General features: G+C 39.8%; 1 protein-coding gene across 1 annotated transcript; it reads left to right on the plus strand.

Annotated features, from left to right (window-relative positions):
• Window positions 1-3,074: 3,074 nt before the first annotated feature.
• Window positions 3,075-23,886, plus strand: chinmo (Chronologically inappropriate morphogenesis). Its single transcript, XM_018503858.1, has 5 exons — window positions 3,075-3,239; window positions 21,095-21,315; window positions 22,288-22,667; window positions 23,146-23,390; window positions 23,510-23,886. The coding sequence occupies exons 1-5, from the start codon at window positions 3,116-3,118 to the stop codon at window positions 23,884-23,886; spliced, it is 1,347 nt and encodes a 448-aa protein (XP_018359360.1). The 5' UTR covers window positions 3,075-3,115.
• The last annotated feature ends 205 nt before the right edge of the window (window positions 23,887-24,091 follow it).

Consider the following 24,091-nt stretch of genomic DNA (forward strand, 5'->3'; position numbering starts at 1 on the left):
GAGTTCCGATCGAGAGGACCAGAGCTCTGTTTTTCCGCCGCGCGAACGTGATGACATAATACCGCCGCCATAAGAGCGCCGAATTACGACGCTGGCAAACGCGCGCGCGCGCACACATTGCCCACACGCATACGCACGCACACGCGCCCGCGACCTACGCTGCAGCGCGCGCGCATCCGTGCACACGCCCGTATTGCAGCGACGTATGTACACCCGCGTGCGTGCGCAACGCTCGAGCTACGCGTGCGTGTGCGCGTGTGTGTGCGTGGCTAAGGCGCGCGTGCGGCCCCGCGGCGACCTTGAGCCTCCCTCTCGGACCCCCTCTCTCCCTCTACAGTGTGCGTTTTGCCACCACGCGATGCCGCGATCCCCACCTAGTCCATCGCGATGCGTATATTTCCCTCCTCTTTTTCGGCCTCCTCCTCCCTCTCCTCCCCCCGCGTCTCTCGCCGCGCTCCTCTTTTCGCGCGGTTCCGGAGCCACGCAACTCTCGAGGCGCCTCCAACGCCTAAATTTCCCCTCCGCCTTCACTTTTCGTACCGCTGGTGGTTCCAGCGATGAGCATCGATCGCGCTGCTCCGCTGATTTTTGATCCGAATATTCCGAATTCGAGCACGCTGTATGACTGCATCGAGCTTATTCTCGGTCCGCCGAAAAAAGTATTATGTAACTTCGAGATGACAAGATGGACATGTCAAATTTCACTTGCAAATTACCTGCAGACATCTGCGAGCACATACGATTATCAAGTCAAGGTTGTCGTTGCATACTCGAGGCACTTTTTCTACCGCATGATTCCCGGTATGTGACTGTTTTACTCCCGCGATGCGGCCCTGGTGTACGTTGGTTAAGAAGTGGGGACGCGCGATACCTTAGAAGCGTTAGGGAACGGAGAGAGAAGATAATGTTCGAAAATGAGATGGAACAAGATAGAACGTCGTAGCGCGCGCGAGAGCGAAAGAATAAAAAAAGTTCAGCGCATGAAAGAAAGAGAGAGAGAGAGAGAGAGAGAGAGAAAAAACAGGAGGGAACACTGCGAAGAACCGCGAGAGTCGAAACTTCTAGCCTTAAGCAATGCCTACCCCTCCACCGAATGGTCAATCTCCCGCCCTTGACCACCCACCCGGCGACCCCCTATCCCCCTTTAAGGTGGTTCCGTGTTTTGCCGGGTGCCCGAAGAGAACACCGAAATCTCTCCACACGCCTCGATTCCGTGTAACCGCATTTGCATCGCCACCGATGACCCATATTCACATTTTTCTCGGCGATATACAGCAACAGCGGTCCCTCTCTCTCCCTCTCGAACGGTCCGTTCCCGTCTCCCGTCGTCTCACGGTACCGCGCGCTACCGCCTAGCCTCCTCGTTCCCTCTCGCTCGCGCCCGCGATTTTTCGACTGGCGCGCATCGATGGACCCTCCCGCACGGCGACCGCGCGTACCCGGGCCCGGTGGCCCGGTCGCACCGCGAACGACGACAGTCACGCGCGATTCGTTCATATGCCGATGCGCGATGCAAGCCGGTGACTCGATTTCGGCCGGCGAGTGCGTATAGTCAGTCGTCTATTTGGTGCTCACGCAACCGATGCGTCACTGCCGTCACTGGTCCCGGACGCACAGCGGGATCGGCCGAGAGTTCTACTCGAGACTTTTCTACTTTCACACTCTTTTTGTGATACCAATCGATATCAGTGATACAACGCACTCTGGACACTGCACGCGCGGATTATGCGCCACGTGAAGGACACGTGCGCGTGGCTTCTGCAAGACTCTGTAACTTCTTCTATTCTTTTTTTCTCTCCTTCCGGTGTAGTGACGGCGTGTCCATCCGTGACGCGAAACAGAGACTAAAGTGTATTTCGAGTAGTAGCGTCGCCGGTTGTCGTTGTTGACGGTTACGTCGTGGAAGTTTGTAAATGAAGTTAGAACGGCTGTTCCGCTCGTATACTCGTTGACACGCCCCTGCCATCGCTAAGGTCTTCTCTTCTCGCTCGGCGTTTTATCGCGGGCGTCGCGGAAATGCGGTGGAATTTTGACATGGCGCGGCCGGCATTGTGCGATCGCGGTTCGTGATTGCCGATAGGCAAGACACTCCGCGTGCAACCGCGATTCTGGAGAACTGGAATTGTTTGTGTCTGACGTTTACCGCGACGACGCGACGTAACGCACGCGTGAAGCAACGATTGTTGGATCACACGTTCAATAATTTCTCTGTCACGATAAACATATTACGCACGGAGTCAGTGAAGCGAAAGAGGTATGTCGCGTTTATGAAGTATCTCGAGGTTGTCAACATTCAAAACAGGTGACAGTAATGCGATCTGTAAACTTTCATCGCGTGTTCATACACGGATCGAGATCTGAATGTAGTATACTTTAATTTCAATTATGCAATAGCGAGAATGTAAATGTTTTATGTGAAATGTTTCCTTCATATTTAATTGTGAAAAACTTGTTGATAATTTTATTAAATTTTTAATTAAATTTTTTTTTTTCAAAATTTAGTTTAATTGCTTTTTATCACACATCTGTGCAGATATATTTTCTACACACACACATCTCGTCAAAAGAAAAAAAGATAGATATAATTATTTATTAAACGCTCTAGATTTGGGGATTTTCTCAAGCATTAAAAAGCAGTACATGATTGAGTATCAAGATAAGAGAAATTGAAACCAAGTACATAAAATAAAATTACAAATATAAAATGAAAATAAAATATAAGAATAGGAAAAGAAAAAATTGAGGAACAGAATACTGAAACAAATTTACTGAATCTTAATACACATTTCTTTAAGTAGCAAGTAAACGTTTATTTACAATAAATAAATTCTTATTCAATAAGAAAAAATGGTAAATAAATAAAATTAATGGTTTTTGTTTAAATATTTACTTACAGCTATTCCAATATTTATTAAAATTTAATTTTTTCAGTGTAGGTAATAGCGAGATAACTTAAAATGACGAGAGAGAAAGAGAGATACAGAGGTCAATAATCAAACTTCCTTTCTGCGTAGCTGGACGAGCAATTGGGCACGAGCGCGATCAAGAAGGTAAATATCCAGGTGGCTGCAAAAGGAGCAGCGAAGGTCACGGAGTTAAGCCTAAGGGTGGCATCATGGACTTTCATCAGCAGCAGCAGTTTTGTCTCAAGTGGAACAGTTTTGGCAGCAATTTAGCAACGACGTTCTCGAATTTATTCAAAAGCGAGAGTCTTACCGATGTCACTCTGTTTTGCGAGGGTAAGTTTTTTCTCATGTGAAAATGCATTATTTTTTCTTCTTACAATCTCTATGCGTATTCTTTTGCAACGTGAACGCGACAAATGAGTTTCTCTATCGAAATAATTCTTCAGTATGATTCGAACAAAAGGAGTTCTACTGGCCGATTCGTTAAATTTAGTATTTCGAGAAATTATATAGATGTAAAATGATGACTTTGACTCAAAATCGGGATAATTGTGTGACATAAAATAATTTCATAATTTCAATAATTTTTTAATAATATTTTAATAATATAGACAGCGCACGTGTCAAAATGTCTTAATAACGTTTTAAGACATTTTATATCCTGATTTTGGACATATCTGTTGTCTCGTAATTAAAAAAAAGAATTGGGTTAAGTTATTTTGACTGGTTATGGTAACTCGATTTTATGGTAAAATAATCGTTTCGAATATTTCCAAGAGTTGTTAGACGTAACGCGAGAATCCGAGTAAAATATTGAAGAATTCGGCCGCCTATTCCAAGACCTTGACTCTTTGGTCTCGCTTATGCAGGTAGAAGGTCGACGCGCAAAAAAACAACTTCGTCGAATTGCATTCGCTCGTAATATTTCTAGCGTCACATGCGCTACATTTACCGATACGAATCGAATCGAATCTACATAAGCGATGAGAAAGTTTCATGCCTTCTTGCACGAGCATAGGACAATTCGGGCTTTCACTTTTTCGACATCACTTTCAAACAAGGAGCACCTGAAGATTCCACCGTTATTCGTTCGATAGCTGCTTTTATGTCGCGCGTGATCGAACGTATTGACGCGATGCAATTAATGCAGCACCGGGCACGCAATCGATGCAGCCATCCATTTAATAGTGATATAAATTAATTTGATATTCAATTATTTTCCAATGTAAACATCACGTTTTACATAAACGGTAATCAAATGCAGCGAATTTTTGCGTCACACTGCCGCAAATTGTCATATGTGTAAATCAAACATGACAGACTAAGTCACTCCTAACTCGTTTTCTAATGGAAAAAACCGCCGTGCCGCAATGATTATCGAATGAATCAGCTCTTTCTTTTTTTTCGCAATTTTTAGAAGCTCCATAAATTCTCAAAATAATTATACATTGAGAGAAATCATTTCGTGTGTCTCAATCAAAATTTAAATAGGACAACAAAGTTTTTGTTATTCTAATTAAATTTGTCATTGTAGTCCGTTAGAATAACCAAAGTTTGACTATTCTAACCAAATTTTGGTTAGGACACAATTTTTTAACTTATACGTACAAAATGATTTCTTTCAGTGTATAGTAAATGTAATTAACGAAAAAACAAAAAAAATAAAGATGCGCCTGTTGTTAAAATTAAAACAACAGAAGAGGTGTAAATACTCGTATGATTCATGTGAGAAAAATATATTCAAGGAAAAAGGAAATTGGTAAAAATTATTTGACATGATAACAAAACCTTTAACACTAAAACCGTGGGTTTAAATTAACCCAATCGCGATTCAAGATAAATTTGGCTTTCTACGAGGGAGGGCTGTCGCATAAAAGTAAATTGTAATTAATTATAATTTATTTATGAAAAGTCACAAAAAGCTAAACTCTACGTGCAGATCCAAATTAACTGGAAAAGAAAAACTATCAGATGAGTAAAAGAATGGCACAACCGCGGTTCTAGTGTTAAACAGTTCATACAACGTAACGGAAAACCGATCAAGTATTTTACAGCGGCCGTTTTGCGCTTCATAAATCGCGTCCGATCAAACGCGAGTCGCGACTCCTTGCGCGAAAGGGCAGGCTGGCGGCGCGTTGCATTCGCACGCTACCACTTCGTCGGCAAGTGGTACAAGTTCGCGACTGCATAGGAAGTGCAGGGGGTAAACGATTGGACCGGCTCCCTACCCTCGATAGCCACCCAATCGGCAGCGCGCAGAGTCAGTCGGCGTGCACGTGCGAGTCCTCGGTTCTTGCACACCGTGGTGTACGGATGCAGTGTATACACATGCACGTGCACACGCGAATTTCCTTGTGCGCCTTCCCCACCGACGCAGCGAGTGCAGCGGGTGCTCTTGCGGCCCGTTCGCGCGAAACCGCAGTTCGCACCGAGCAGCGGTGCAACGCGCTTGTTTTAGTATTGTGATCGCGCGGGGTTCGTCAATCGTGTGAACGATCGGTATTTTTAAGAAGTGATTGGTATCGAAGTCTTTTTTTTTTTTTTTACGGAAATTCCAATAAATGACGAATTCGAGTGGACGCAATAATATGCACAAGGCACCTATCATAAACAAGTCAAAATGAATTCCGGAATTATTTCATTTTCTAATTGTTATATTAATTATTAGATTAATGGGAGTGTGTAATTTATCTACATTGTTTATTATTTCTCAATTCATATAACAAGAATATACATTGTACACAAGGACCAATTAAATAATCCAAAGAAAGAATATGGTACACAAACTTCAAAATATGTGTCCAACGGTCTGGTTCGCGCAATTATGATTGGCGGTTTATATAATTTAAATTAATAACACTGAGGATGACCCGATAAAAGAGGTCGAGAAACGTTGGTTACAATAAACGTATATTGAAAATTGTTCATTAGCTCGTAGCCCTTCTTAAATACTTCCTTTATTTCATTTTCCCTAAAAAAATAGAAATAGGCAAATAATTGAATAATTCATTTTGAATAACTCCATAATATCCTGGTGCATATTAAAGTCGTTGTACACTGATTTAATCTGAGTATAAAAGTGGAATGCAAACAGTTTGAAATATAAAATATACAAATACGTAATACAATAAAGTGTATTGAGAATTTCACGGTTTAATTGATTTCTATGTTTATAATAAACACATATCTTTACGCCATTTGTGTATGATTTTAAATATATGCAATGCTGACCGTCCAATCGAATTCGATAATAGTCTCATCGCCTAGAGTGCGATAAATGAGATATGTGGTCGATGACATCTTAAAAAATGTAAACAAATCGTAGAAATTGCGCGATCGAGGAACTTTTCGTCAGCTCGAAATGACGTAAATATTGGCGTTATTGCAATCCACGCAATAATTACGTCCATGTATTACGGTGCATCGAAGTTGCGCGACGTCGATAAAATTCGAGAACTTATCAGAGGAAGTGCGCGATAACGTGCGTGTATACTTAAAGCTAAGTGTCAGTATGTGAAACTAGATATTCGCTGCTTTATCGTTCGCGCTAAATAAACAAGAATGTGCAATTTTCGGCAAACGTTCTTACATTCCCTGCTTTTTCGACGCGATCGGCTAATGCAAGACGTAATATGTGCGCGATAACGTGCGTGTATATTTAAAAATTCTTCAGAGTTCCTCTAAGTGCGCAGCGTGTGAAGTCGAGTTCCAATCGATCGACTAATCTTCATTGCATGACCGTAGAATTGATCAAGTTAATTGACCAGTTGGTTCACCACTTGTCGCGCGAGTCTTTCTTTTTATTACGGATATCTTCGTAGTTATTCAGTGATTGATAAAGCTGAATTATCTCGATATTCTGGTTACATCGAACTTTCAAATGCAGTTTCGACGACGATGTTGTTACAGACTTTAGGGGATTTAATAACATTAAAATGTAAGTAATACCATCAGAAACATGCTTCTCTTCGTTACTGTTATTACATTTCCTAAACTTGTGCATATAAGGACAGGATTTTATTAAGAAATTTGGTCTATTATTTTTATATCGCTCATCACTTATTTACATCAGCCATTCATCTTAATTGATAAAGATAAACGGTCTTAATAGAGCACGTGCAATACATAATCGGCAAAACATCCAACGAGCTAAACACTTCGTCGAGTAAACACTAATTTGTCACGTACACTGTGTGTGTGGTTTCATATCTGTCTAACATACAAACCGGATAAGTATACCGCATAAAAGCGATAATACTATCTCTTGCAGTTAGAGGCCATAAATATATGAACTTATAACAAGGCCAATCAAGAAGTAAGTTACCTTCTTATATTTTCCTATTTTCATTGCTGCAATTCGTGTTGTATTGTAAAGCTGGTGTTCCTTTGTCAAAATCATGATTATGTCATTCATATTAAAAGAGTAAAATTGCGGTAATATTCGGAACTTTGCATTCGCTGTCCCTCTTCCCCTTTTTTCTCTCGCTGGACTATTTTTTTTTCAATAGAGGGTGAAGGAACGATGAAATCGAAGTCTGATGAAATCGAACAAAGTTAAAGTTCATGGATATCGATTTGCGATAACCCTCAGTGGCCGCCCTCCGCTTTTGGGGCCGCATTTCCGAGACTCTCCTCACGTTTCGACGTTGATATTAGTTCCACCGCGTGTGCAACCGGCGTACTGTTACCGCCTAGAGACGACCCGTTATTCAATTCTCGTCTAACGCTTTCACCTTATAAACCGTGTGCGCGTCCTGATTTACGAAAACCGCAACTATGGAGAGAATGAGAGCAAAGTCGGTCAGAGAACGCAACTAAAATCGATATGAGCGGTCCCTTCGAACCTCAAACATCTTCACGAAAAAAATGATTCTGCTAAAGTATTTAAAAATTGAGCTGGCCTTTTCGGTATATGGCATACTCGGCCTTTTTCAATGCTTTCGAATTCTTTTCCCATTGCTTATATAACTTTTTTCATTAATAAAGATGTAAACCTTTGCTCGGATCGTTATGTTTCTCAGTGTTTGGCGTTTCGATTGAAAAACTTTTTTACAATATGTTTATTTTTATCAAAGTCATAAGCAATTGAATTGGGTATACCATAATGCAGTGTATTGTTCTCGTAGTGTGGCGTTTAAAGGTTAAATATAGATCTGAGGATAATTTTATTGAACCATCAAAATAATTATGCAGGACACTCAAGCATAATAAACAATACTGCAAAAAATTTTAACATTCAAATAATTAGCTTGAGCGTCCTACAGAATTATTTTGATAATCTAACAAAATTTTTTTCGGATCTGTATCTAACTAAATTTTTAGGTACTTTAGTAAAACCATTCTTTTCGTGAAAAAGATATGTTATTTTTTATTCTTCAAACGAAAGGATTAACAAATGAGTTTCTACTTATTCAATATCATTTTTAAACGTCGCTGTATCGCGTAACATATGTATATATATATATATATATATATATATATATACACGAAACTGTAAGATTCTTTCTCAGAAGGCCAAAGGGTGGAAATTTGAAAGGAAGCCAGGCGAGTGGGAAGGGTTCAAGGACGAAAAGCAGTCGAAGATAGGGAAAGGAGTAATGCGTCAAGTCGTGGCGTCACGAAGAAGAACGTTGGGCAACTACCGAGGGGTTTTGTGGGCGCACGCGCACACCCGCGTTAGTGTGTGCATCCGCAAGTGCGTGTATGTATCTCGTAGGAAGCCCGAAAAGTAGGTCTTGGTTACAGTTAGATCTAACCGTCCTCTCTTCGTGCTCGTCCCGGTGTACACGCAAGACGAGCATGCGCTACAAACGCACCATCTCGAAATGTAGACTGGTTTCTCCTTGAGAACCGCGACTCTCGATCGCAATCGAGATCGTGCGTACGTTTGGAATTCACGAAAAAAAGCGACGAACGATATCCCAGAGATGTGAGAGATAGAAGGTAATCTCTACGATCCATCGATCGGTCGGTTGGATCTATTTTCCGCAAGGACGACGCGTTAAATTGTTTTATGATATCGATTTGCAACTAACATGCGATACATATCCTTATCAGAAATAATCTTATATAAATAGATAAATGCTTCTATATACACACGCATACAATTCTATTTTTTTACATGAGTGTTTAATGACTGTAAATATATAGTCATATTTTTAAAAATTACAGCCTTGGCCATAAGTATAAAAAGTACCATCAATTTATTGCATTCTCTTGGAAAAGGCAGCAATAAAAGTCAAAGGAGGTTTCAAAATATTGAAATTATTATAAAAATAAATATAATTTTTTAATAAAACTTTTTGATTTATTTCTTGTTTTTGATATATAAACAATTCGTTCCATTTGTGGGGGTGCTTTACATTTGTAATCAACACTGTTAAATCTATAGTGTCAAATTTAACTTAATGTGAATCATTACTGCTCCTACTCAATCATGTCGTTATTTTATACTAAAACAATGGTTGTATTTGACTATATAGTATCAATTTGATACTGTATCGTGTCAAATTGACATGACATAGTGTCAAATTTAATTATCATTTTAGTAAAAAATAACGATATATTTAGTAGGCAGCGGCGACTCACATTAGGTTAAATTTGTCACTACAGATTTAACAGTGAAGGCTGCATGTTAATCTCAAGTTTGATTATATATTAGAGCGTAATGAATAGCAAATTCAACATTAAATTAATAGAAACGCTCTCTGATAGCTAGGCATTAGAAAGCTATTTCGTCGAAGCCAAAACATTCGGGCGACGAGTATGCTGTGCACGTACTGTTTGCCAAAATATTAGCACGCGGCATCTCAAATTGGTGCTAAGAGGAAGCACAAAAGTCGGAAGTAGTACACCGGCATATCGAAAAGAAGAGGGCAATATTGCCTATACGCTAATTAGCATAAATCCTTCATAAATCGACATCACCGAGCAATTATACATTCATATTCTATCGATTCAAGATGGACATTAATATATACTACCAGAAAAGCTACTCCAAAGTAACCGTGCTCGTTTCCCTCGAACGCGGGATATCGATCGAGACGTTGATAGGCGCCAATCGGCCCAGACACTATCAGGCACTATTTGGCTACGCGGATCAGCACGTAGCGTGTGTACGTGCGTGCGTGTTTGTCCGTGCATGATGTTGTTCATGACATACTGCGATATCTAACGAACTTTACAAGTAGCGCGTTGAATTTAGGGCCACAGAGCCATATATTTGTCTCCATGCATACATTTATCAGACGCACTGGACGCGTGTGTCGCATGTATGTGCGTGCGTGCGTGCGTGCGTGCGCACGTGTTATGTGTGCGGTGACTTCGATGTTAGACAAAGGCGCGCGTGCTGTTTCGCAAGTAGCTTAACCGTTCGAAATCTCTGCCGGGAAGATCGTACGGCGTACGAACGACCGCGAACATATGCAAACGACGACGAGATTCGTCGTCGGATTCAAATTAGAATTCTAGCGTATAACTCACGCACGATCGCTGCGTTCGCGTCTATGCGTGGCACGCATCGCACGTTCACCATTACGGCATCCGCAGTATAAAGCGACACATGGAACATTAGAAAACGGCACACACGTACCGTTCGCCCTCGTATTTGAACGCGGCTGCCCTTCGTTATCGTAATAGGTAGGTGCGAGAAGCCACACTGCTCCGCCACGAAATATCCCTACGTGTCACAGTTTACTTTAAGTATTACACTTATCTGGTGTTACCTAGGTAACGATATAGATCAGAGAGTTTCTGCGAGATTTCGAGGCTTGCCATGAAAACTGTTTATCACATTCTTGCACTTTATGATTTGCCACAATTTGTCATTGTCGTAATGAATTGTACGTTGCTCGTTTGATTGTGCGATTATTATTTATACATTCGATGACTCATTGTTAAAGAAAATATTTTTTTGTTCCTGAAAACTGGAATTCATAGCATTTAGCTAGTCGTAGCATTCATAAATCTATAAAATTATATATTCAGATCTTTAATCTTTAAGTGAGTAGATGGGATGGTTATTATAGTATCTCAGATATAGGTTTTTTAAATCGTTTTCTGAAAATGAAAAATAAGAGGTATTGCCCAGCTGTCTAGAAATCTTAAAATTCATTATCTTTATATTCCTCCATTTCATAAGGTATATATGTATACTTATATATAAGATATATAAGTATTACACATATAAATTTAACTATACTATAATAATAAATTATAATAGTATTTTCTCCACTTACTACTATATAATAATTATATTATAATAGCAAAAGTAAAAACCTAATAAAAAATCTAACTATGAAATTAAAATTTTTTTAGGTGTCCTAAGCAAATACCTTGCATATCTTTAAACCATTTATCTTTTTTTCGGCATAAGTGACTGAAAATTTCAAAATGCTATGGATGCAGAAAATTCAAATGTCTCAGGCATTTATTTGATCCATTCATGTTGTGAGTGTGTCGCTTTCTAGGTCAGTAGACCTAGTGCAGCACGATAAGGTAGCGGTCTTTTTTTTTTTCGACCAACGCGTTATCTGGGCGAGTTAAACAGGTCGCGGGAATTAGGGCGTACTTGCGTTTCACGACACGGCTATAACACAAACAGATGCCGCATGGAGCGATACGCATCGGTGCGTGTCCAATGTTCGTCAATTACGCACCTGCGTGCACTATGCATGCAATTAAATATTTCGTGAATCGATCACAGTCGCGTGACCTGATTTAAATTTCTGTAAGCCATGCATCCGGTATGATATCGCGAGATACATAATATTATATCCGCTTGCGGCGGATACTGTTTGCGGTTATGCGACAGATACGCTTGCTAAAAAGATCCCGATTTCATCGGTTTCAAAAGTTCGTAACAAACATTGGAAAAGTGAAATCATGTTGCATACCCTGAGCAAATGTTCTAATTAAATCAATAAAAAAGCCCAGCAAAAAGAAAGTTATAACGATAAATTCTGTTTAATCTCACCAAAACGCCATTCTTCCTGGGCCTTTTTGCTAAATCTTGAACGTTTCGATTCGCTTTGGAATCTTCACCAACAATCTTCTTAAACCGTACTAGATTTCGCGAACGTTCGATGTAGAGTCACTCGCAGGTTGTCAAAATTGTAGTGTTATTCACACGATCGCCAAATCTCATCATAAAACTTTGGATTATATATTAATATTTACAACTAAACACATTTTATAATACATTTGATGTAAATTTGTTTCAACTCTGTCCACTCTATCTGACGAGTATGTCTGTTCAAGATTTCAAAATTTCAAATAAAGATGATATCCACACATCGTATGAATTAACACAATTATTTGTGAAAGATTTATTTCGTACCTCCGTTCGCGTTGACTCTCGTTAGCCCAGATTTAGGTTGTTTTTTGTTATACTAAATTTAATATGCCAATTGTACTTATTTGCTTTTCTATGTTTTCGCATGAATGAGACATACCATTGAATGTGTTCAATAACCTGGCATACTATGTATGCTAATACATTATATACTACTATATATACTACTATGTACCTAGTACATTAAAGCATACTACGTGCGCGGCAATGTCGATATATTTCGGTGATACGAAACGTTGGTTGAAAATGTTACCGAGAGATTTTATCACCTCTCGAAAGTGAATCACGTGTCGCAATTCAAATTTTTCGCGAGGTATGTCGCTTCGATACCACAATAAGGTATCGAACGAAGTTTCAGTCGTTATTCCAGTAACATCTATATAAGTAATATCGAGACATAATTACATATAAAGATGAAAACAATTCGCATGCTGAGATGATGAAAAATGGAGCTTGTTTGATTTATGAATATTCCATCAAGTCTCAAGGTTAACTAATAGCTCATCGCAAAATAATCGAGGTTGGTAATACCGCTCTGCGTGGGACGTCAGAGCTATCTACCTATCTCAGGCAAGCTGATCTCCAAGGCTCTCCATCATGTACCGATCTTCCTGTGCGTCACCACACATTGGCAGAATGCAAGGAAGCTGGTGGTACAAAGCGTAGTAGTAGTAGTAGTAATTCGAGAGCCTCGATGCGTGACCGAAGGCCTCGAGGGGGATAACCTCGAGCGAAAAGGAAGAGAAGTTGAAGGAACGCGCGAGCGTCACTACGCCGCTCGCAAACTCCGCCACGTTCATGGCAAAAGTACACTTCCTGGAGTCAAGGTTAGCTGTTACCGCGCGCTCTGATGCAACAGGACTCCGGCCATTGACTTCGCCTGCCTAGGGTCATCCTCCCCTTGTCCTCGTCCTCGTGTTTTTGCGTCGTCACGTGAAAGCTCGTCCTTGAACCATTGGGTGAATGCACCAAGTAAACGACCGATTCATCTATTTTTAACAGTATTCATTTGTACTGATAAATAATTTATTAACTTTAATTTCGGTCCAACTTTTCATCTTTTTCTAGTCCTGAGAAAAACGTAAAAAACCGGTTAAACCAAGATTCAAATTAATCTATATTGATAGAAATGGATATAAGAGATATTAGAACGTTGTCTTAAACCTTGATGCTTGTTTCTATTAATAGTTTAATTTTAATCTCGGTTCAATTAACGCTTTACTTTTTTCTAGACTGCTTTCACTTTTTTTTCTCACGTTTTAAGAATTAGAAAAAGGTGAGGGGTAAATTGAACCGAAATTAAAATTAAATTGATAGAAACGGACACAAGACTGTTAAGTATAAATACAAGATACGGTTTAAAGAAAGATCAGTTATTTTAATTGACGTTTATCAGAAACGATTCGCTATTAAAAAATTTATGATAAAAAATTGATTTCATAATTATTTTATGCGAGCAAATATGCATATACATATGTATATATAGACGTCAGTGGTTAATGACTGCCGATCGGGCATTCACTTGATATATATATATATATATATCCTCTTCTCGTTGGCCTTCTAGCCGGGTGGTCGGATGATTTTCTTGGTTGAACTACGTGGCCTTCTCCGTTGCTATTTCTATTACAAACATATAATCTGGCCGGCCATACGTCGTTAAATGCGGAACTCACTAGATCGCGGAACTGCGCGGCATTCATCAGGCTTTGTTACGCGATGATGATGCCAAATGCGAGATTGTTGTGAAAGAAAAAGACATGCGGTCGAGATTTTATCTCATTCGGTATTTTGTTATCGCGACAATAAAAACTGGCATGTTTCACTCAGTCGAGTGTTAGCAACATAAAACCGGTTTTTAGAGTATCCTCGATTTTAAAACAGCTCGCTTTAATCGTTAGACTGTTATGATGCAATTCGCACCGTCGATCATCTCCCTTAATTCTATAACTGTATTTCGTCACAGTACGTCACATTTCAAGTCACATTCTAATCGCATTTGAGCCAGTCTGTAAGAAAAGTCAACAACGTTAGACGCATGGAGGTGCGTCAAGGCCTAGTTCGTTAGTATTACAAGGCAAATGCGGAGTTACGAAAGCGCGACGTTACGGCGGGTCTTATCAGATTATTAAAAACTTGCTGGTTGTGTTAATCTTCACAAAAGGGGACCAAGTGGGGCGAGATAACGCGGCTGCAATAACAACTACTCGAGAAACAAATATGCATACGTTACGCGTATCGTGCATAAAGAGCACGAGCGCTGATAAATCCCTCTGATCGAATTCAAAATCGTTCATCAAAAATGGGTCAATGACATCGGCGAGTTACGTAACGAACGGAACGCGCCGTGTGCATTTATATACGCTCGCCGGCGACGGATGTGCGCGTAATGCGCGAGCGAATGCTCGTGACCGTGAATAAAGCCCTAAACACAATGTGAGGCAACAGCGATAAGAACAGCAATAGGAATAGCATAGAAATAAGCGATATATAATTGCCGCCTCCCGTTGCACAATGCCGCGAAAGAACAAAAATACCAACCAATCTGATCTCGTATATAGACTGTAGTATATTTCTTCCATCTGCTTCAAGGTTGTAGCACATATAAACAGAATTAGAAATCTGGACGCCGATTGGTAGGCTATAAGGTGATAGACATAGAATTCCAACTCGTCGGAAATTTATCGCTATTGTCTTATTTCGTGTTCCTATGTGCATTGACATATCCCTTACGAAAAAATATACTCTTGGTGGTCCGAAATGACACTCAAATTGAGTGTTAATCCTCAAGTTGGAGGTTCATTTAGGAGTTAACACTCAATTAGGTGTTATTTTGAATCGCCAAGAGTGTATTTTTTCGTAAGGAATGCATTCCCGTATGTTGGATTTCTTTGTTCCTATCATTATCCCCAAAAATGTTTGCATTTAAAATAAAATAACTGTACGGAGAGAATTTTTTCTTAGAATTTACCCTGAAAATATGACAGTCGTGGGACAATATTGTATTTCGAAGAACTTTAATGTAAATCTGTTTTATTCATTAATAAAACTACAATAAAGTATAAAATAAGTTTGATCAATTTTACTGAAGTGCATGGTAAAGATCTTTAAAATATTGTATTGTACCACAGCTATCATATTTTCAGGGTAAATTTTAAAAGAAAATTCTCTTCGTGTATATATTCGGGTTGAAGAGAGAGAAAGCGAAGATGATAAATGTAAAAAGTGCAAGCAACGCGAACAGACCTATTAGCTTCTGTGATACCAATATTGTACAAAAATTAAATTAAGTAAAGAAAGCAAATAATTTTTCGGTGTCATCATTCATTACTGACACGATTTTACCAGACTGAGTATTGTGAAAATATTACATAAAAATAAACGTATTATAATAAATTTTTTTTCGATTGGAAGAACATTAAGGATATAACGATAACAGGCAAATGTATTTTACTAATAAAAAATAATGGACATATAAAGTAAAGGGAATCTCAGATATATCACATCAAGGCATATCTGAGGTTAAATTATTCAACAGTTACATTTTACATTCAGAAGACGATTGCTTCAGAAGATAACATCTTAATTGAGAAAAGAATGTTTCATTATCATATTTAAATATAAATAGAAAGCCACGGTTCTATTCTCTGCAGAAGAAATCGTTGGTGTACTGAATTAGGATGCGTTAATTCTCATCCGCTTTTTCGCCGTTAATGATTCTCACGAAATCGGATCCTCGAATGAATTTTCGTGGAACAAAAATTGCGCGCATACATCGCAATGCCCAAAGCTTCGAGTCACGAGAGAAACCATGCGTGATTTAATATTCACGGACGAAGAGGCGCGCATCTATTTTCCACGTCACAATGCTCTTCCTACGCTCGGCGTGCATATGTGTCGCATACCATCATACACACAGATAAAACACGCGTAATACTCGCCGATTTATCGCGAGGGCAACCTCGAGATTCACGGTCGCTTCTCCACGTGTCGTTTCTTGTCCGTATCGCGTTGCTTGTGTGGTGCTGTCTTCTCTCTCCCTCGCGGATCCCTCATAGTCCACCATATCTTTTTTCTTCTCCCGGCACCGCTTTTCGCCGTGCTGTGCATCGAACTTTGGGTATGTGTGAAGAAGATGGCCTTGGTCCCACGCGGCCATTGGCCGGGCCCTAGGAAGCTCGAATCACTATTGGCCTGTCAACTTTTCGTACGGGCGAAGTTAAAACGAGTGAAGCCGAGTCGATACGATATGGCAAACACATATTTGCTTGCTAGCACACTCTGCATTGTCGACCTTGACGGGGCATTGACTGCTGTTCCCTTCCCTTGGCCGCCTCCTCCATATTAGAGTTTGTCTCTGCTCTAATCAAATCGGCAACCGTTCTTATCTACTTGTGAAATTTGGATACTCCGTGACATATCGCGGGCAATCGGTGTCTCTAGTTATTTTCCAATCCAATTGCAATAAAAGTTCAAGTGGTTAATCATTCAAATTAATCAAATAAAGGACATGTACCACGACGCAAGTTCTTGGTAGCGAGATAATATTTTATTCTGCCTTTATTTAATTAATTCCAATCTAATTGTTTTTAATCGAGAGGACTTGTCGAGGACTTATTGTTGCGTGAAATATAGTCTCGAATTTTTTAGAGTGATACAAAAAAATCACGCCGAGAGGATCCATATTTTTTTTATTCAAGATTAGAGATCTCTCTTTGGTGACATTTATTATTTGTTATCAAAGTTTGACCCAAGATTGGGGGGAATCCTCTCCTACGGTATCAAATTCACTTTTCTGAAGTTATCCTTTGATAAATATTGCGGTAACTTTGACGACGTATCGGTCGCTGACATCGTCGCTCATTGACATTGAATTAAGCCGTAATTGCCGCCTTCATCCACGGTGTATATTGTACGCATTCGGCCACGGTGCACGTACACGAGGCTTCGAATTATTATTGCGTGATAGGGGAACGATGACCGTCGTAAGAGGCTTCGTCGAAAACCCTAACTCCCAAAGAGCTCTACCGGCTGGCCTTGGAATATGAATAGATTGCCCGCGAAGAGTGCATTGCACTGTTGCGTAACTAAGCGCGTTTTATTTGCAAGTTTTGTGATGGTAGTCACGCCGCGCTTCTCACTCCTTGTTACTAGACCCTCACGTAATCTCATCGAAATGGCTATATATAATATTTTGCAACGTATTTCTCAACTAACGTATGCCAGCAGTACATAAATAGTACGGATGGTAATAAAACAGTAGTGGCTTTAGATAACGCACAGTTTAATACAAATGAACAGAAGCGCCAAATACGGTCAAGGCTGAATCTTGATATCTAATAAAATTTTTATATGAATTATTAAAGACATTCAAGAACAGAGTTTTCCGAACTGCACGCCAACTTTTAGCAAGTTCTAATAATAGACTACGGATAAATTTAGTAATTAGACAATTTCTATTGTCGTTTTGAAGAAATGTCTTATGTACATACACTAAGAAAAAATGCGCTAAATTTTAATAAAAATTTATTGTATTTAAATAATACTAACTCGACATTTATTTACGGTAAATAAATATTTAGTAAATAAAAAAATGCTAGATAAATCAAATTAATGGTTCTCGTACAAAATATATGTATATTTATAGTTAAATCTAGTTATTCAAACAAATATTTATTAAAATTTAGTAATTTTTTTTCTCAATGAAAAAATTCTAAACCTTTTTTCGCACGTTGCGACGTCAAGTCATTATCATTTATTCATAATCGACAACCTTCGCTGTGACGGCGTTGCTGTTCGCTTCCCAAGCGTAACTGCGAACAATATCTAAATAGATACGCGCGCGGAGCCGCGCTGAGAGTGTTCGTGCGTTATCTCTACTCGCTCATTCAGTAATAGCTCCGCTCGCTCGATGAGTCGATGACGATGTTGCGGCGTGTCACAAATACGTCCTCGAGGCTTCGCACGCGCACGTTACGCAATGTTCTGCCGAAATTCTTTGCAATATATTGCGCGTATATTTCTGCATGCGGCTCGATAACGGGAATAACAATGTATGTGCGTGAGAAGTATCCCGCGGACCCGCTGCTGCGCGGCGTATTATAGAATTTATTAGTAGTCTCGGGACTATACGCCGATTAACTCTGCATATTTCATTATCTCCACAAGTGTGCCGACGAACCGCGCTGCCGCCTGGCTGTCCCATGGCGTCTCCGAACGCAGTTCGCAGACGAGGAGTGCTCCATCTCCGACTGCCTTCGTAGCGACTGCCGATTATTTCCATAGATGAAATAAGGGCTGCGTTTCACGCATGATGCATCATTTATCCTTGTTTAACATTCGGTGAATAACAAGGATAATTAATGCAGCATGCGCATCATGCGTGAAACGGAACGCAGCCAAAAATACTCTTATGGAATTGTCTAAAACTATCGTTTTTAGAAAGAGTGAGGTAGTTTAAATCGCTCCCTTTCTCTACACTGAAAAAAAAATTACTAAATTTTAATACATATCTCTTTGAATATACTAAGCAAACATTTATTTATATATAAATATTTATTCAATAAAAAAATTGTAGTTATAAGTTAGTCATGATTTTCGTATCAAATATGTTTACATTTAATAAATATCTACTTAGAATTATTCGAACAAATACTTATTAAAATTTAGTATTTTTTTCAGTGTGAAATATCGAGAATTTCGAAGAGTATTGAGATTAAAGAGAGATGTCGATATAATTCGATACTTTCTAACGAAGCATAGATTGCTAGGTCAAGGAATGCATAGTCTATGATTATATTTTATGAAACAAAATTTGTTCTTTTTTAATCAAACAGCAAATTATGTGAGAATCTCTTTATATTTGACATTCTTGTTCTCATTGTTCTCATTGTACACCTTGATACTGCATTTGTGTGTCCAAACTCCGCTTATGAAAGTCGTCATAAGCGAAGGAAGATGATCGCAAAATAGCCCTTGCATCGCGCATAATGAGCTGTATATTTAGCCCGAACATCTGTAACACGTCTATCTTATATTGGACAGATTATAAAAGCAGGGAGATTAATTAATATATAGCGATTAAAATACCGCGATAGTGCAAGAAAATTGTTCTCGATTGAAATTCGATATCGAAGGTATATTTGATATTTGTTAGATAAAGAGACACTGTCATTATTATACGCGAGACAAGTTCATAATGCAAACGTATTTCAACAAGCACCGCGGGTGAACGCGGTATCACAGAGTCGTTGAATCCTCTCCCCCGGGTACACAGCAAATCCAATATTCGTCGGATAAGAGGTTTGAAATTGAGCGCAACGGGGAGTACAAGGAAATATGATATCGCGCTGAGAGGAAGCTCAAAGAGTTGGATACACTTTGTGTACCGGGAGCCACTCGGAAAGACAGGTGCTTTGAGCCACCTGGTTGTGCCCTCGTCACCTTCCTCCTTTCTCTTCTCGCACTTAATTTCCTTATTCTGAAGGCATTGCCGATGAGACTTCTTCCCACATCCGTCTAAACGCACGAAGCTCTTTTATGAAACGTTCCATTCACCTAATTCGCACGGAATCATCACAAAATAATGAAGTAACGCGATATCTATACACTGTTAAATCTATAGTGTCAAATTTAACCTAGTGTGAGTGGCTCCTACTAAACATATCGTTATTTTTTACTAAAACGATAATTAAATTTGACACTGTATAGTGTCAAATATAACCATTGTTTTAGTATAAAATAACGATATGATTGAGTAGGAGAGAGCAGTGGCGACTCACATTAAACTAAATTTGACACTATAGGTTTAACAGGGGGGGGGGGGGATACCAATAACGAAAATACATACATTTTTGTAGCTAATTTCTGTTAATTAAATTAGTCTTAAGAACTTTCAACAAATCAATAAAAAAAAGTGCTTTAAATTAAGCTTCGTAAACATGATAGCAAAAATTTGAGGGTTTTTTTAAAAATAAAAATTGGCGGGATGTTTAGCTACATCGCAGAGGCTTCGACGGTCGGTTACGATGACGATTTCTTTTTTTCTTTTTACACGCAACCGTTCCTGGACACCGTTCCTCGCTTTACGTGCAGCGGTCGCTCGTGTCATATTACACGCCCGCGCGCTGGCGAACGCGTATTATACTTGCGTGAATTACGAATTACGGAAGATCGTGTCCGAAGATGACCTACATACGCAGCGGGCTGCGAGAAAGGGCATCGACGTCAGGCGTGCTAGCCTCGGTTCCTTTATGTCACGTTGTAGAGAGGGAAATGGTGGGCCGCTTGAAAAAAAAGGGTTCGTCGGTCACCGGCTTTCTTTGCATGCTGAAATTCCCGCGCTCGTCTGCTGCGCGCGTTGGTGCCCGTTTACATTGTAAGCCGTGAGAAAGAAAAGGCCCGCGAGAGCGTCTTGTGCGTGCATCAAAAATTTTGCTAATTTCGCCAATCGAGTTTGATTATTGGCATAATTATGGAATATAGAATTAACATTTCTTGTATCAAATAAATATATCTGTATATTGAATAAATATTTAGTTGGCAGTATTCAACTAAATATTTATTAAAATTGACTATATTTTTTTTCAGTGTACCAATTCAATATGATTATTGATAGAATATATAAATTGAAGAATTGTTTTACGCGACAAGTTGTACGGTTGGCTCTTTAATATCCTATTATTTTATATATATATATTTAATTTACTCAATTATGTAAAAATGGATTAGCGATGGTCGTCAAATGTTTTCTTTTGATAACAGTATGTTTGGCGACAGTATGTACTTTCTTACATCGTTCATCTTTTGAAATCAATACATCCTATTTGTGTTTCAGGAGTTACGTTCAAGGCGCACAGGTTAATCCTCGCAGCATGCAGCAAGCATTTTCAGGAGCTTTTCGAAGGAATGCCGCCTTCTCCCGCGGGATTGATCGTTATTCTCGATGGGACGAGTGCCCACAATATGGCGTCCCTCCTCGAATTCATGTACCGTGGAGAGGTACATGTGTCCCAGGAATCCCTCAGCTCCTTCCTCAAGGCAGCTGAATGCCTTCAAGTATGTGCCTGTCTCTTTTTCCGTAAATAATGACCCTAAATAATGTCCCCCGAATAATTGTACATGTGGCGCGGCGTCCGACGCGGCTTTAAAATGCGCACTGGCTAAAGTCTGTGTCATTTGTATTGTAGAAGAGTCAAGTCATTTGTCAAACTCACCTCGGAAATGCGTTGTTGACTGAACTTTGTATCGTATGCTTTTATTTGATATTTTCAAGTATTTACTGCAAAAATATGTGATTTTATTTAATTGATACACTGTTGGAAAATTTGTGACGAATATAACACATTTCACATGTCTCACTTAAATTTTTGCGTTCATTTATAAGATGAACATGTTAGGAAACAACAAAAGATATTGTGTGCAAGAAATGATCAGAAAAAAAAGATGATGTTGACACAGTTTGTAAACAAACTGTGGAAATATATTTTTTTAATAGATATAATTAATATTTATGATATGTTAATTAAACACATATCTTAGAATTTATACATTTTAAAATACATTTTTGTATTACTTGTTTAATTGCTTATAAATTGTGTCCTTTTGACACTAAGAAACGCTGAATATCAATTTATATCATTTATTTAACATAAGAATATTTAAATAATATAATCACATTATGTTAAATTAGTACTCGAATATGTCAAAAAATTCAACATAAGCTGTTAACAAGAATGTGAGTGGACCGTTTCCAACACAAATACAAAATGTTTTTTCCATCATGCATGTCGAGACATCAGTGACGCGGAATATTCATTAACATAATCCAATATTTACAACAAACTTTCTAAATGCAATAAATATATTTTTGCATTCCCCTTAAATTATATATATATTTTACTATCATAATAATTCTTTTAGTATAGCATAATATTTTTGTATCGTTATACAATATTTCTTATATTATTCCCTTCTGTGTGATATTTTCCTGAAATATATTCATTTATTCCTAATTGTTTTCTTTTCCAGGTTAAAGGTCTATCGATCATCGAGCACGAGAAGCTGGCGGTGGCGCAGAGGCACGCTGCGGAAAGCAACACCTCCGCGGACGCAGAGAGCACTGGCGATGTTACTGCTCTCCGTGGAGGCGGGGGTAACGGAGGCGGTGGTAACGGTAGCGTCGGGAGTAGCGTCGGCAGCGGTAGCGTCGGCAGTGGTAGCATCGGTGGTACCATCGGCAACGGGGGTGGTGGTAGCGGCGTTGGTGATGTGAGCGACATGAGCGAGGCGGTCAGGAACATCATGAAGAGGACCCCCACACCGGCGCCGTCGCCCGCCCCGGAATACATCATGCCCAATATGTACTCCACCTCTCCTTATTGCGAGAGCCCGCCGAAGAGGGCGATGAGGTAAGGACCTTTCGCCGAGGTGTGAAACTCTTTTACAAGGAACTGGCCACGAGCGGCCTTCCTTCGTTCTAATGACGATGACGTATGTGACAATCTGCGAACGACAAAGTAATATCTAAATTATCATATTTTCGATAAGGAAATGATCGTTATGGCAAAGCGACTCTTTTACGGTTTCTTCGAATTTCTATCTCAGCTTGTCGGAATATTATTTTTACGATTAAAGTAGTTTTTCGCCAATTATGTTGCGCTAATCAAGACCATAAAATCTTCCAAAGAGCTTTATCGTACGATATAAAGAACGTTTTGGGTATTCCTTCATTTGCCCCACTTGGCGTTACATCAATTTCCGGATTTGATTTTCTCCGTGCTTCCTCTTCATCGTATTACGCGTGTTTACCAAATATTTGCACCGTGTTACGTGTCCTTGCCAATTCACTCGCGTAAGATTATACGAGCTGCGACCGCGTATTTTTAGATCGCCGAGCGACGTCGATACATTAGGAAGAGCGAGTGTGTTGCGCGACGGCCCTGCTTTCCGGCCGGCGTCCGCCCCGCATCCATTGTTGAAAAACCACTTCTATCAATCGTTCACCCATCCTTCTGAAACTCATTCGCATTCCCACACCGCGCCACATACGCCCACGGAACTGGAACAGCAGCTGGAACGAGTGCGATCCGAGGAACGCAACAATTGTGATCTCAAGGAAAGCGTTGCCGAAGGTGAGATAAACCTATTATGATAAAACCGATGTAAAATCAACCTAAAGATCCCACTGATCTGTGTTGCAACTAAGCTCTTAATCTCGTGTTCGTAGACCTTCGAATAAAACAGGAGCCAGACCTTCGAATAAAACAGGAGCCAGACCTTCGAATAAAACAGGAGACCGATCGAGAGAGGGCGGAGAAATTGGCGGAGAGATTGTCCAAGCGGGATGACGAGGCTTATCCCGGACGGGGGTTTGACGTGGGCTTGTTCAGATCGAACTCGGACCATCTGCCTGGAGCACAGCTGGGTCCGACGATGGTGCCGATGCCGGCGGCTCATCCGCCGACTCCCGATCAGAGTCCCGCCGCGCCTCCCGCGCTCGCTATGTGGAACACGAAGATCAACAAGGCCAGCACTGTCTCTACTGTCGACGGCGGTGAGTGCCATACATTGTTTTTAAGTCACGAGACATCGTCTGTACTTACGCGTACGGTGCGATTGAGTCTTTAATTCGGTGAAGATTCAATTTGACTGACGCGTTGAGGAAATGAGACTTTTACGCAGCTTAATTGCACAAAAATATTTCATCCAACACGTGCGATGATCTATTCTCTAAATTCTTTGGAGTAGAATCTCACTAAAGTGTGGAAATTGAACAAGTCTTAAAAAAGAGAAGCTTGATTTTCAGTTTTTAAGAATGGGATTCACTCTAAAA

This window comes from Trachymyrmex cornetzi, unplaced genomic scaffold, assembly GCF_001594075.2.
Source record: "Trachymyrmex cornetzi isolate Tcor2-1 unplaced genomic scaffold, Tcor1.1 scaffold16, whole genome shotgun sequence".
Taxonomy (NCBI): Eukaryota; Metazoa; Arthropoda; class Insecta; order Hymenoptera; family Formicidae; genus Trachymyrmex; species Trachymyrmex cornetzi.

Bases quoted from the DNA above. Each gene is read 5' to 3' on its own strand.
- chinmo (XM_018503858.1), top strand. From the start codon at position 3,116: ATGGACTTTCATCAGCAGCAGCAGTTTTGTCTCAAGTGGAACAGTTTT. The intron at 3,240-21,094 runs GTAAGTTTTTTC...TTTGTGTTTCAG, and splicing joins TGTCACTCTGTTTTGCGAGG to GAGTTACGTTCAAGGCGCAC. The intron at 22,668-23,145 runs GTAAGGACCTTT...GCGTATTTTTAG, and splicing joins CCGCCGAAGAGGGCGATGAG to ATCGCCGAGCGACGTCGATA.